The 14,415-nt window shown below is 39.3% G+C and overlaps 1 protein-coding gene and 1 pseudogene across 1 annotated transcript in view; both read right to left on the bottom strand.

The window, feature by feature from the left end:
- Positions 1-555: 555 nt before the first annotated feature.
- On the bottom strand, positions 556-10,675 carry LOC141180581 (olfactory receptor 2A14-like; annotated as a pseudogene).
- Positions 10,676-10,935: 260 nt separating this feature from the next.
- LOC141180580 (olfactory receptor 2A14-like) overlaps positions 10,936-14,415 on the bottom strand; it is a 29,282-nt gene continuing 25,802 nt past the window's right edge. The window contains exon 3 of the mRNA XM_073660676.1: positions 10,936-11,870. Coding sequence (XP_073516777.1) covers positions 10,936-11,870 — 935 coding nt within the window. The remainder of the gene's footprint in view (positions 11,871-14,415) is intronic.

Here is a 14,415-nt window from a genome sequence, read left to right as displayed (position 1 = left end):
ACAAGCCAGGATCTTGCACCATACAATACATATAAGGAAGCCATTGAGGCGTTGATATTTGAATGTTGTTAAATATTATCTAAAAATAGGTACCTGGGCTGTCTGTGATTTAACACTATTGAAACTAAACATAACTATGTAAATGCATTATGTGGTCCTCCATTTTGTTACTCTGTTGAGCTTATATATGTTTTTATTGGTGATTTTTAATAAAGTTTAAACATTTTAGAGACTGCATGCCCCTATTATTTCTTTGGGTGGAATCTATAGAAATGAATGTAGGGTTGGTGCACATTTATAACCACTGTTCCATTCTAAAGGGACAACTCAGAGCCATGTTCTCATCGATATGTTTTGTCAAAAATAGGTTTCAAATAATGAAACTTGGTGGAAGAGTAATATATGCCATAAAAAGATTATTTGGAGAGAAAAATTAGATTTTAATGAAACATGATCAATAATAAGGGTCATGTCTGCATTGAAAAAAATTGATATATAGATGGACTGTAAATTATTCATTGTCAATTATGCACAAAGGAAAAAGCCACATGTATTTCATTTAATCCTCAATAACCTTCGAAAAGCTCTGAGAATTTCACTGCTGCGTAGGCTGTATATGAGCGGGTTGTCCATGGGCACCTCCGTGGAGTAAAACACTGATAATATCTGCTTGATGGTCACTGTGCGGTCTGAGAACAGCATCATGTACTCCACTGTACCTGCCGAGTAGTAAGTTATCATGACAATGAGATGGGACAAGCAGGCGTAGAAGGTTTTTCTTCTTCCTTCCTTTGACTTAATGCATAAAATCACATGGAATATTCTTACATATGACAAGAAGTTGCAAAAAAATGGGAAAAATCCAAACAACACAAGCTCAGCATAGACTATGATATAAAAGTCACAGGAGCCACCACTGGATGCATGAAATACGTCTATGGCACCACAGAAGAAATTATTAATTCTACTGACCTCATAGAAAATCAATTGTAAGAGTGAATATAGGATTATTAAAGAATTTAGGAAGGCAGAGATCCAGATCATCACCATAATCAAGGTACAGATTTTCTTACTTAAGATTTGGTGGTAGGACAAAGGATGACAAATAGCAACGTATCGATCAAGTCCCTTGACAAGAAAAGTATCACCTCGGCACTGGCTGATGTAATTAAGAAGTAAACCTAGGTGAAGCACTGGGTGAAGGATATCAGGTCATTCCCTGATAATAATATGTACAGAAGTTTTGGGATAACGACTGTGGTGTAGCAGATGTCTATGACGGATAAGTTACAGAAGAATAGATACATGGGGGTGTGTAGATGGAAATCCAGACATATCAGTGCAATAACCACTGAATTCAAAATTATATCAATCAAGTAAAGGGCTGAAAAAATCCCAAAAATCATCAGCTTCTCGTTGTTTTTTTAGGAGAACGGTAGAATGTGGAATGTTACGTACGTTTTGTTGTCCATGAGATGTTGACAATAAATCTGTAAAGGAAAAAATAAATCAGAGATTAAATCATTATTTTTTTACTTTCAACCAATTTAAAAAAATTGGAGAGTAAATTTGATCATGTTTTTCTGGTAAGTCTGCATCGGCAAAAACTGCAAAGTCTTCTATGTACAACAAGTCTACAGCTTTAATCCAAGAGACTCAACGTTATATTTAGGAAACCGAGTGGAACCTACAATTCAAAAACACTTAGAATATTGAAAAAAGTACTTATTGCTATTATCCTAACTGAGGTTCAAGAGGTTGTCCAAAAATAACCTTTGTGGCATCTAAATAAAATACAAAAAGGTCTAATCCATTCAAAAACAGGACATCCCAATACCAAACATCTATGCAATCAATTGAATATTTGCGTCATAATGAAAAGCAGATACAGACATTTTAGAGTTGATAGAATAGATGAGTTCATTATGCTCAGCTTATATAATACATGGTTCTGAAGCACAGGGAAAATACAAATATAGAAATATGTAATTGTGTCTCATAAGGAAATGTCCCCCCTGGTGTGATTGTAGTAATTACATCAGACTGATAAAGAAATTATTTTATATCATCAAGAGGTCAGTGTCCCAAGAGAATTTAATCCATATTTAATGAATTATGCTTACTAGTAATAAGCGAGCACTAAAATGCTCGGGTACACGTTGTTCGAGTCAAGCAAATTGGAATACTCGGGTGCTCGGTCCGTGCAACGAGCCCAATGTAAGTCTATGGGAAACTCGAGCATTTTTCCGGTGGCTCCCCCCCCCCGGTCAGCAGAGGGCCTAAAAATTGCCAAAATTGATGGGAACAGTGCTCAAATGGCATGGGAACAGCATGGGGAAGACGCCTGAAAACATTTCTGACTCCCAGGTCACTGCTGTCAACAACGTTGTCAGAGGTATTACGCCATTTTTACGGACTCACAATAAAACATACAAAAAGGGACCCCAAATGGATTTTCCTGGGAAATATGTTAAGGAACATCCTTTCCAGGGTAATGACTTATATATAAGGCAAAATAAATTTACAAAACCAAGAATGCTCCTCCACACTTTGGGCTATGTTCGCACATAGCGTTTTTGATTCATTTTTGCACTTTTGCATTGCTTTCAACCAAGACAATTGCGTTCACTTGGAAATGTAATTTTAACATTTTACAACCTTATCTGGCCATGTGCTGTGTGACATGGAAACAGCATGGGGAACACCCCTGGGGCTGGAAGCATCTCTGACTCCCAGGGCACTGCCTAAAACTGTGGTCATCTCATCAGACGTAATCCTATATTACAGTAGTAATAATACAGACATTTTTGGCAACGAGACAAATCTTAAACTCCATTTAAAATGGGATGAGGAACACCACTATTGAATCCAGAGCAGTGTGTAAAGGTTGTTGTTTGGATAGCAGATAAAGCTTCCAGTCAGTTTGCAATCACCACCTCTCGGTGTTCCACATGGTCCAGTCTCAGTAGATGTGAGTCTGGATCACATTATTATTATTACTTTATCGCCATTTATTCCATGGCACTTTTCATGTTAAAAAGGGGTATACATTGCAAAAGCAAGTACAATAATCTTGAACAAAAATGTGACAGTGACTGATACAGGAGAGGAGAGGACCCTGCACTCGAAGGCTCAGTCTATACGGCATGGGTGAGGATACAGTAGGTGAGGATAGAGCTGGTCTTGCAGCGGTATGGTGGAGTAAGGTTTAATGCAGGTTGTACGCATGTCGCAAGAGGTGGGTCTTCAGCTTCCTTTTAAAGGTTTCAACAGTGGGTAAGAGTCAGAAGTGGTGGGGTAGAGAGTTCCAGAGAAGGGGAGATGCACTGGAGAAATCTTGTATGCGATTGTAGGAAGAGGAGAGAAGACGGGAGTAGAGAAGGAGATCTTGTGAGGATTGGAGGTTGCGTGCAGTTATGTACCGGGAGACTAGGTCACAGATATATGGAGCAGACAGGCTGTGGATAGCTTTGCATGTCATGGTTATAGTTTTCAACTGAAGTCTCTGGCCAATGGGGAGCCAGTGAAGGGATCATAGATTGCAATCTTATAGACACAGTAATAAAGCAGCCATAGAGTGTCCAGGAACCTTCTCACACACTTTTCTTAGCCAGGATTGCTTCTCAGCAGGGTTTTAAGGGCCCACCAGAGAATCCTCCAGTGGGCCCTGGCTTCTCCATCAGGAGAGTTCTTGATAGCGCAAACTTTGAAGCTTCTATGGGGCTCTTGAGTGGGGGACTGTTTTTCACTGACACTGCTTCTCGGTGAGAATTGTATTTCACCACAGCCATACTCTTTAGATCAGTGAAAGGACTGTCATAGAGGGAAACTGTATCTACACCGGCTGTCATTTCTCTGCCACCAGGTTCTGCCCATTGTCACACATGACCATGCCTGGCTGTATGTTCAGCGGTGAGAGCCACAGATCAGGCTGCTGTGTTACAGCTTTCAACAACTCTGCAGCACTGGACGGTTTGTCACCTAAGCATTAAGCATATTATCTTCAGCACAGCCCGTTTCCGCTTGGCCAAGGCAGTACTGCAGTGCTTCCAGCATGTGACTGATGTGGTCATTTTGGAGATGGAGGCCGAACTGGAGGAGGAGGTGCAGGAGCTGTACAATGTGATTACATTGAAGTTACATTGGCGAATCTGGTTTTTATACTAAAGAAAGATCCTACTGTGTTTTTATCTTTTTTATTTTTTTACGTCTCTTCAAATGTGTATTGGAGTTTGTCCTAATTTTTGACAGCCCTTGACATTGTTGCATATGCAATAACAGTGTAGGAGACACACTTCATAATAATGGGAAGGATAATTCAAATAGATTCTAGAATATTAACTGTCTTATCTGAAATTCTTTCAAGGGAGAGGTATCGCAGTATGGATAGCGTATTACACCTATCCAGCCAGAACATTAAGGAGAGACATACAAGTGAGTACATACTCTATATAGGGATCATCTATGTAACCCAATCATGGACATATGAAGAAAATATGACCATTGAAGCAAAAGACTATTGAGAAACGAGAGAAACACGCTTCAAACTGGTCAATTATATAATGAAAAATATTTATTTTATTTTTAACAAGCATAGGTGATGAATCACAAGACACAAGGAATAATTGAAAACAGTGCAGTAGAGAGGCACCAAAGACGGAGGTGCAATGCTAACAATAAAAAAACTTTCTCTATATACTGTTATATGAAAAAGTTTGGGCACCCCTATTAAACTTAAGCTTAATGTTTTATAAAAATTGGTGTTTTTGTAACAGCTATTTCAGTTTGATATATGTAATAACTGTTGGACACAGTAATGTTTCTGCCTTGAAATGAGGTTTATTGTACTAACAGAAAATGTGCAATCTGCATTCAAACAAAATTTGACAGGTGAATAAGTATGGGCACCTCACCAGAATTTTTTACTGCATCTAACCCAGGAATTCTTTTTGGACCTAGTAGCAGTGTCTGGTAGTCAGTGGAGTAGCCCACCTGTGAAGGAAGCTACACCGCCTATGTATCTAATTCTAATTTTTTACTGCATCTAACCCAGGAAATCCTTTGTAGATCTAATTACAATTTTTTAACTGCATCTAGCCCATGCAATTCTTTGGGCCTAGTAGCAGTGGCTGCTATTCAGCGGAGTAGCCCAGCTGTTAAGCAAGCTACACCACCTGTGCTTTAGACACTTAATTTTTTCAAAGGAAATGCTTAGGGCCCCTGGTACACTCAGTCAAGAGCATCAGGGAGGCGCCCCAAGGCAAAGGGGCTGGGACTGGCGGTAGCATGCCATGCGGCGGACTGCTAAGCTTGATCCTTTTAAAAGCTTTTTAACTGCAGCAGCTTTAGTTGGATGCTTCTGCAGCTGGAATTACCGCGGCTGCTGGCACCAGACTTGCCCTCCAATAGATCCTTGTAAAAGGATTTAAAGTGTACTCATTCAAATTACAGAGCCAATTTAAATTACAGAGCTTAGACCTGCCTCCACCGCGGGTGGTCTCGACCCACCAGCGGACAGGCACCAGTATTGGGAGAGGGGGGCTGGCCGTCAGGGTCCACCGTGGCTCTGGCACAAAACCGGCGACACCGAGGTCGCACGGGCAGGAATGGCCTAGCCGTGTCGGCTTTGCTCTCCAGTGTAGTCCCTCTGCCCGCTTGCGCCCATAACCTCAAAGGGATGCGCAAGTGGCTTTTCTTCCCAGGGCTGTTCCCTGCCCAGCAGGAACGTGGTGGAGCCCAGGTCGGATTTCCACCATACTCCCTTAGCTCCCTCGCCCTCTTTCCTTCTTCCGTTCTCGATCTAACCCCTCGGCTCTGTGGTGTCCACTCTCCATCTAGCTCTCTCCTTCTCACAGGTGGACTACTGCGTGTATTCACACTGTGGCAAATCTTTTGGGCCCAGGCATAAGAAGTCGTCGAAGTAAAGGATAATAGGTGCCCCCTTAGAAACGTCCATGATGACCCATTCGAGGAAGCAACAAAACGCCTGAATTAGTGAGCAGGATATGGAGCACCCCATGAGTAAACAGCGATCTATATAGTATGCTCCTTCCCAGAAGCAGCCCAATAAGTGGACAGGTAGTAAGTAACCGGAACGCCCCCTCAATGGCTGTTTTGGCCATTAGGGTGCCCCTTCCCAACTTCTTAACCCGCCTGATTGCCTTGTCAAAGGAAGTACAGTATATATTACTGTACTTGGTTCCGTGTCGATGTTGTCGTTTACTGACCAGCCCCTTGGATATGACAAATGATGGATAAGTCCCAATGGTTTGGGTTCCATTTTTGACACGACTCCCAACGGGGATACCACTACGTCTTGTAAGGAAAGTGTTCTGAATGGAACCGCCATTCTACCTAAAGATATTTATTTATTTAATTTTCTTCCCACGATGTCTGGGTGTTGGTAAGCTGATTTATATTTTTACTCCAGCCTTTCTTGATTTTAGAAGAGCATGACATGCCTATATCTGTGTCTCCTCCTCCTTTTACTCATCCACCTCTTTTCTTTTCTCATGACTATATGTACTTGTCACTTTTCCATGTGTTAGTTGTGTCTTCTGAGCAGTTTGTCAGCTTTTGGACACCTTTGAAGGTGTTTTCTATGTGTTTTCTATGTGTTTCTATGTGTTTTTGTTTGCCTGCCATTAGTTTTATCGCTGTTCGACGAACTGTTCGAGGAACCGTTTGGCGAACATGCCGGTGTTTGACGAACCGAACCCGAACACTACGGGGTGACTCAACACTACTGCTCACCACACACCTCTAATAAATTTCTTGAGTGGTGTAGTTTCCAAAATGGGGTCACTTATGAGGGGTTTCCACTGTTTAGGCACATCAGGGGATTTGCAAATGTGACATGGCATTCGCTTTCTATTCCAACCAGTTTTATTTCAGTGCTCGAAAACTCAAATGGTGCGCCTTCCCTTCTGAGTCCTGCCACCTGCCTATACAGTTGTTTTCCACCACATATGGGCTATCGTTGTACTCAGGAGATATTACACAACAAACTGTATTGTCCATTTTCTCTTGTTACCCTTGTGAAAATGAAAAATGTGGGGATAAAGAAACATTTTTGTGGGAAAAAAAAGTACATTTTCATTTATTCCTTCCACATTGCTTTAATTCTTGTGAAGCACCTAAAGGATAAATAGCTTCTTGTTATATGTCATGACAAAACAAAACAAGTGGCTACATGGTGTTCACTGCTGTTCCACATGGTGGAAACAGGCTGAGCTACAGGTAGCTGCCAGATACCACTCCTAGGCAGATGCCTGTACTGCAGCAGCTGACCACAAGTCTTAGATGACACAGACTAGGGCTCTGTTCAGACTAATAGGTTCAGTTCAGGATCACTGCAGAACGATACTGACATGTAGATTCAGATAAGAGCAAAATTCAGATACTAGCTGCACTGGGACCAGGGGACTTTGGGAAAAGACTGGCTGCACCAGGACCAGGGGACAATTTTCAGGCACTGGCTGCATACTGACCATGGATACAGGTTCAGGACCTGGCCACACCAGGACCACGGCTTAGGGTTCAGGAAACTGGCCACACCAGGACCAGAGGACCTCTCACTAATAGAGGAGACTATATACTAATGAGATCTGTTGCTTCAGTGACTCCAGAAAGGGAAAGGAGTCTTTTATACAAGATGCCTCCCAGAAATTGGCTGGGAGCCATCTTGTAGGTGTACGCAGGGACCCATTGTAAAGATACATATATTACATGTTATACATTTCTTTTCAGTGTACCCCCCTACATAACATTTTTTTTTCTAAGTTTTGAGAAACTAAATGAACACATAAAGAGTGATTCAGAATTTTTCTTTAATTATTTTAATGCCATTTTACCCTGTTCACCATGCAATAAATGTAGTAAGGCAACTTTATTTTTTGGGTCAGTACAATTTCACTTTACACATATATTACAATAAAACAAAAGACAAATATTTTTTTCTAGAAAATTACTATAAGAATAATAGAAAAATATTAAGATTTGAGAGTTCTCAGTGGTTGATGCCTTTTAATGGCTAACTGAAAAGATGGTATCAAATTGTAAGCTTTCGAGGCTACTCAGGTCTCTTCATCATGTATAAAATAGCACAAAATCTGAATAGTCTCATATTTATGCAGAGCAGGACACAGGAGTAATGTAATAGATAAGACGAGTGACGTGAAGCAGAACTATCAGTATTGGAAGGGGAGAAACAGTTGTGGCAGTAAACATTGGAACAGTTCATAGATAAGGAGCGTGAAAGTTTTAGTGTCCTGTGATTGAGGTCTAGTCCATGGTTGTGATGCCCCCCAAAAATTCTGAGGAGCACATTCCTTAGTTGATGTAGAAAGACATTAATCCTTGCGACACATTCATTCCTGCACTGAGTGTATAAAAGATCGTCATAAGTTTGTATTCCCAAATTTTTCTGTCTCTCTGAGATTTTAAATTACCTTTTAATACCAGTAACTTCATGTCCATGATGCTGTTTTCAGGGATACAAAAATGTTTGGCCACAGGTAGATCTATTCTTTTTTCTTTTATTGTGTGTCCAAAGAAGGCAAGTCGTAGCTTTGTGATCCTTGCTTCGAGTGACATTTTCTGTTTTACACAATCTTTTTTGTATCTGCCATTCATTCTGGTGGATGTGAATCAGACTTGGATATTTCACTTATAGAACAAATTTTTGAGAATGTCCACTGCACCTCAAGAAAATCTGGGCTGTGACTCTATGTAAGCTGCTCTCCGAGCTACAATATGGACTTGCTAAATGATATGTAGATTCTTTTTTTTATTGTTTTTGTATTTTTTTTCTGAAAACAATAAATATATATAAAAATAATAATAATTTTTGCACCTCTGGTAGGAAGAACAGTTTCCCCCCTTTTAATGTGTACAAATAAAAGCTAAACAGGAAAATAAAAAGTATATAAAAACAATATAACTAGATATTTTCTGAAACTAGACACCAGCCACATTGTCAGAATGCCATTCAATAACTTCATACTCATAACCATCATCATACAATTTTCAGTCAAATCGAATTTTTCATAAAAAATGCATAAAAATTGACATTAGTTAAAATGTGACTCAAACAGAAAATTAAATATGCCTCACCTCCTTAAAATATGTTTCACATGTACTGAGTTCATATATACTAACGAGTACAAGGTCTACATTTTATATAACTTTATAAAATAATTACACCTGGAAAGACCAACAATCTGGTTTTATCCTGGAAAAAGTTAACTAACTATAAAATACAGAGATTACTCACTTTCAAAAGTAAGTGCACCCCTACACCCTATATATTTCCTGGAAGCAGACAGCCTGGTGATTGCTGTTGTCGCAACCTGTTATTAACAGCCATATAACTTTGTGACAAACAGCAATTATTTGCTAAAAAAAATGCATTAAAACATACATTTGCACCTAAAACTAATATACTAAAACAATGTAAAAATGATAGATAAAGGTGTGCAAAGTTTATATATACCAGAATTGTGTATGCCAGCAGGTGCTTTTAGTCCCTAAAAATATTAACCCCTTAAGAATGCACATCTATTTGGGATGTTAGAGCGATCCCCCCTTGTTCAAATCTCACACGTCACTTTACTTAGCAGTAGATTGTTTTTTCGCTACACATTGCATTCTATGTTAGCAGCACATTTAATTTAGGTACAAAGGTTTTGAATTCATTAAAAAAAACATGACATTTTGTAAAGATGTTTCAAACTTTTAATGTGTCTACTCTAAAAACAGCACCTAAAAATATGACTCATAATAGTTAGCAATGTAAATTTTCTAAGTGACTATTTGACATATGGTATAATTTTCATATATTCATTTTTTTTGGAGGACGTTATTTTTTTTATAGTTTTTCACATTTTCAACAATCTTTTCAAATCCTATTGATTGTTTTAATGTCTGATTTAGTCCTCAAGTGCCTTTTTGAAAATGCACCCTTATACTATTTAAAATAGTATATATGAAGTTTGTTAACCATTCAGGTGCTTTACGGGAATTAAATTCAAATTGGAAGGGAAAAATTAAAAAAAAAAAAATGTTCTATTATAATGTTGCTTTAGCCTCAACTTTTTCATTTTACATTTTAACATGGAATAATAGTTAAAAACAGCAAATTAAATTCACCATCTTTATTTAGTGGTGATTGTTAAAACATAATGCCAAAAATAATGTTTAAAATTTGTTTTTCAACCCATTCCTGACGTAGTCATTCTTTACCTTCCTGACCAGGCCAAATTTTTCAAATCTGACATGCATCAATTTAAGCAGTAATTACTCTGGGATGCTTCAAACATCCCAATGATTGTGATGAAAATTGACTAAAGTGTAGAAAAAATAGCAATTTTTGAACTTTGAAATTTTTTTGCCCCAACAACTAACAATAGGGTTTTATGCTGTAAAAGTTAACATACTATAAAGCACAATACGCGGCCTCAAAATTTATGGTCTGTTTTGATGTTTTTGTCATTTTGCATTTTTGTTGCTCTTTTTTGGTTGCTTACAGCATGGGGAAGCTCCTGCCGCGCAGACCCAGGGATAAGAGCAGACTTCCCACTGCATTTCGTAGTTTCATGGAGATGAAATATAGCTGAGCACTGTACTTGGTGATCTCCATCAGACCTATAGAAATTATTGAAGGGTTGGTGCACATTTATAACCACTGTTCCATTCTAAAGGGACAACTGAGAGCCCTGTTCTCATCCATATGTTTTGGGCAAAATATGTGTGAAATAATGATTTTTGGTGGAAGAGTAATATATGTCATAAAAGGATTATTTGAATATCTTCTTAGATATTAATGAAGCATGATCAATAATAAGAGCCATTTCTGCATTGAAAAGAATTAATCTATGGATGGACTGTAAATTTTTCATTGTCAATTTTGCACAAAGGAAAAAGCCTACGTGTATTTCATTTAATCCTCAATAACCTTCGAAAAGCTCTGAGAATTTCACTGCTGCGTAGGCTGTATATGAGCGGGTTGACCATGGGCACCACCGTGGAGTAAAAGACTGATAATATCTGCTTGAGGACCATGGTGTGGTCTGAGAACGGCATCGTGTACTCCACTGTACCTGCCGAGTAGTAAGTTATCATGACAATGAGATGGGACAAGCAGGCGGAGAAGGTTTTTCTTCTTCCTTCCTTTGACTTAATGCGTAAAATCACACGGATTATTTTTACATATGACAAGAAGTTGCAAAAAAGTGGGATAAATCCAATCAACACAAGCTCAGAACAAACTAGGATATAAAAGTCACGGGAGCCACCACTGGATGCATGAAATACGTCTATGGCGGCACAGAAAAAATTATTAATTCTACTGACCTCATAGAAAATCAATTGTAAGAGTGAATATAGGATTATTAAAGAATTTAGGAAGGCAGAGACCCAGATCATCACCATAATCAAGGTACAGATTTTCTTGCTTAAGATTTGGTGGTAGGACAAAGGATGACAAATAGCAACGTATCGATCAAATCCAATGAAAAAGAAAAGTAGCACCTCGGCACTGGCTACTATCATTAAGAAGTAAACCTGGGTGAAGCACTGGGTGAAGGATATCAGGTCATTCCCTGTTAATAATATGTACAGAAATTTCGGGATGACGACTGTGGTGTAGCAGATGTCTATGACGGATAAGTTACAGAAGAATAGATACATGGGGGTGTGTAGATGGACATCCAGACATATCAGTGCAATAACCACTGAATTCAAAATTATATCAATCAAGTAAAGGGCTGAAAAAATCCCCAAAATTATCAGCTTCTCATTGGTTTTTGAGGAAAACGGTAGAATGTGGAATGTTACATATTTGTTGTTGTCCATGAGATGCTGACAACAATCTGTAAAAGAAAAAAGACATCAGAGATGAAATCATTATTTTTTACTTTCTTCCAATTCAAAACACTTTGGGAATAAATTTGACAATGTTTTTCTTGAAAGTCAAAAACAGCAAAGTCTTCTATGTACAACAAGTCTACAGCTTTAATCCAAGAGACTCAACATTAAATTTAGAACACAGAGTGGAACCTACAATTCAAAAACACTTAGAATATTGAAAAAAATACCTATAGATATTATCCTTACTGAGGTTCAAGAGGTTGTCCAAAAATAACCTTTTTGGCATCTAAATCAAATACATAAAGGACTAATCCAATCAAAAACAGGACATCCCAATACCAAACATCTATGGAATCAATTGAATATTTGTGCCATAATGAAAAGCAGATACAGACATTTTAGAGTTGATAGAATAGATGAGTTCATTATGCTCAGCTTATGTAATACACGGTTCTGAAGCACAGGGAAAATGAAAATACAGAAATATGTAATTGTGTCCCATGAGGAAATGTCCCCACTGGTGTGATTGTAGTAATTACATCAGACTGATAAAGAAATTATTAAATATCATCAAGAGGTCGTTGTCCCAAAAGAATTGAAGTAGTAATTACATTAGACTAATAAAGAAATTATTTAATATAATCAAGAGGTTTGAATCCAGATTTCATGAACCATACTTAGAACAGTTATACACCATTGATTCTCAGTCTGCACCACAGCCAAAAGAAAGAGGGAAGTATGATGGATAGGATGTAAATACACTGCTCAAAAAAATAAAGGGAACACTTAAACAACAGAATATAACTCCAAGTAAATCAAACTTCTGTGAAATCAAACTGTCCACTTAGGAAGCAACACTGATTGACAATCAAATTCACATGCTGTTGTGCAAATGGAATAGACAATAGATGGAAATTATTGGCAATTATCAAGACACAAACAATAAAGGAGTGGTTCTGCAGGTGGGTACCACAGACCACATCTCAGTACCAATGCTTTCTGGCTGATGTTTTGGTCACTTTTGAATGTTGGTTGTGCTTTCACACTCGTGGTAGCATGAGACGGACTCTAAAACCTACAGAAGTTGCTCAGGTAGATCAGCTCATCCAGGATGGCACATCAATGCGAGCTGTGACAAGAAAGTTTGCTGTGTCTGTTTGCGTAGTGTCCAGAGGCTGGAGGTGCTACCAGGAGACAGGCCAGTACACCACGAGAACCCATGAGCAGGACGCCTACCTCCGCCTTTGTGCAAGCAGGAACAGGATGAGCACTGCCAGAGCCCTGCAAATTTACCTCCAGCAGGCCACAAATGTGCATGTGTCTGCACAAACATTTAGAAACTGACTCCATGAGGGTGGTATGAGGGCCCGACATCCACAGATGGGGTTGTGCTCACTGCGCAACACCATGCAGGATGCTTGGAATTTGCTACAGAACACCAGGATTGGCAATGTCGCCACTGGTGCCCTGTGCTCTTCACAGATGAAAGCAGGTTCACATAAAGCACATGTGACAGACGTGACAGAGTCTGGAGACGCCGTGGAGAGTGATCTGCTGCCTGCCTCATCCTTCAGCATGACCAGTTTGGCAGTGGGTCAGTAATGGTGTGGGGTGGCATTTCTTTGGTGGGCCGCACAGCCCTCCATGTGCTCGCCAGAGGTAGCCTGACTGCCACTAGGTATCAAGATGAGATCCTCAGACCCCTTTTGAGACCATATGCTGGTGTGGTTGGCTCTGGGTTCCTCCTAATGCAGGACAATGCCAGACCTCATGTGGCTGGAGTGTGTCAGCAGTTCCTGCAAGATGGAGGCATTGAAGCTATGGACTGGCCCGCCCGTTCCCAAAACCTGAATCCGATTGAGCACATCTGGGACATCATGTCTCGCTCCATCCGCCAACGTCACTTTGCACCACAGACTCTCCAGGAGTTGGCGGATGCTTTAGTCCAGGTCAAGGAGGAGATCCCACAGGAGATTATCTGCAACCTCATCAGGAGCATGCCCAGGCATTGTATGGAGGTCATGCAGGCATGTGGAAGCCACACACAATACTGAGACGCATTTTGACTTGTTTTAACCCCTTTACAACCCAAGGTGGTTTGCACGTTAATGACCAGGCCAATGTTTACAATTCTGACCATTGTCACTTCACTTTATGACATAATTACTCTGGAACGCTTCAACGGATCCCCCTGATTCTGAGAATGTTTTTTCGTGACATATTGTACATCATGATTGTGGTAAAATTTCTTCAATATCACTTCCGTTTATTTGTGAAAAAAACAGAAATATGGCGAAAATTTAGAAAATTTTGCAATTTTCAAAATTTAAATTTTTATGCCCTTAAATCAGAGAGATATGTCACACAAAATAGTTAAGAAATAACATTTCCACCATGTCTATTTTACATCAGCACAATTTTGGAGCCAACATTTTTTTTTCTTAGGGAGCTATAAGGGTTAAAAGTTGACAACCGATTTCTCATTTTTCCAACAAAATGTACAAAAACATTTTTTTTAGGACCACATCACATTTGAAGTGACTTTGA

This window comes from Phyllobates terribilis, unplaced genomic scaffold, assembly GCF_046119375.1.
Source record: "Phyllobates terribilis strain yellow unplaced genomic scaffold, ASM4611937v1 Scaffold_33__1_contigs__length_13283291, whole genome shotgun sequence".
NCBI classification, from domain to species: domain Eukaryota; kingdom Metazoa; phylum Chordata; class Amphibia; order Anura; family Dendrobatidae; genus Phyllobates; species Phyllobates terribilis.
This window is presented reverse-complemented; position numbering and strand designations above follow the sequence as displayed.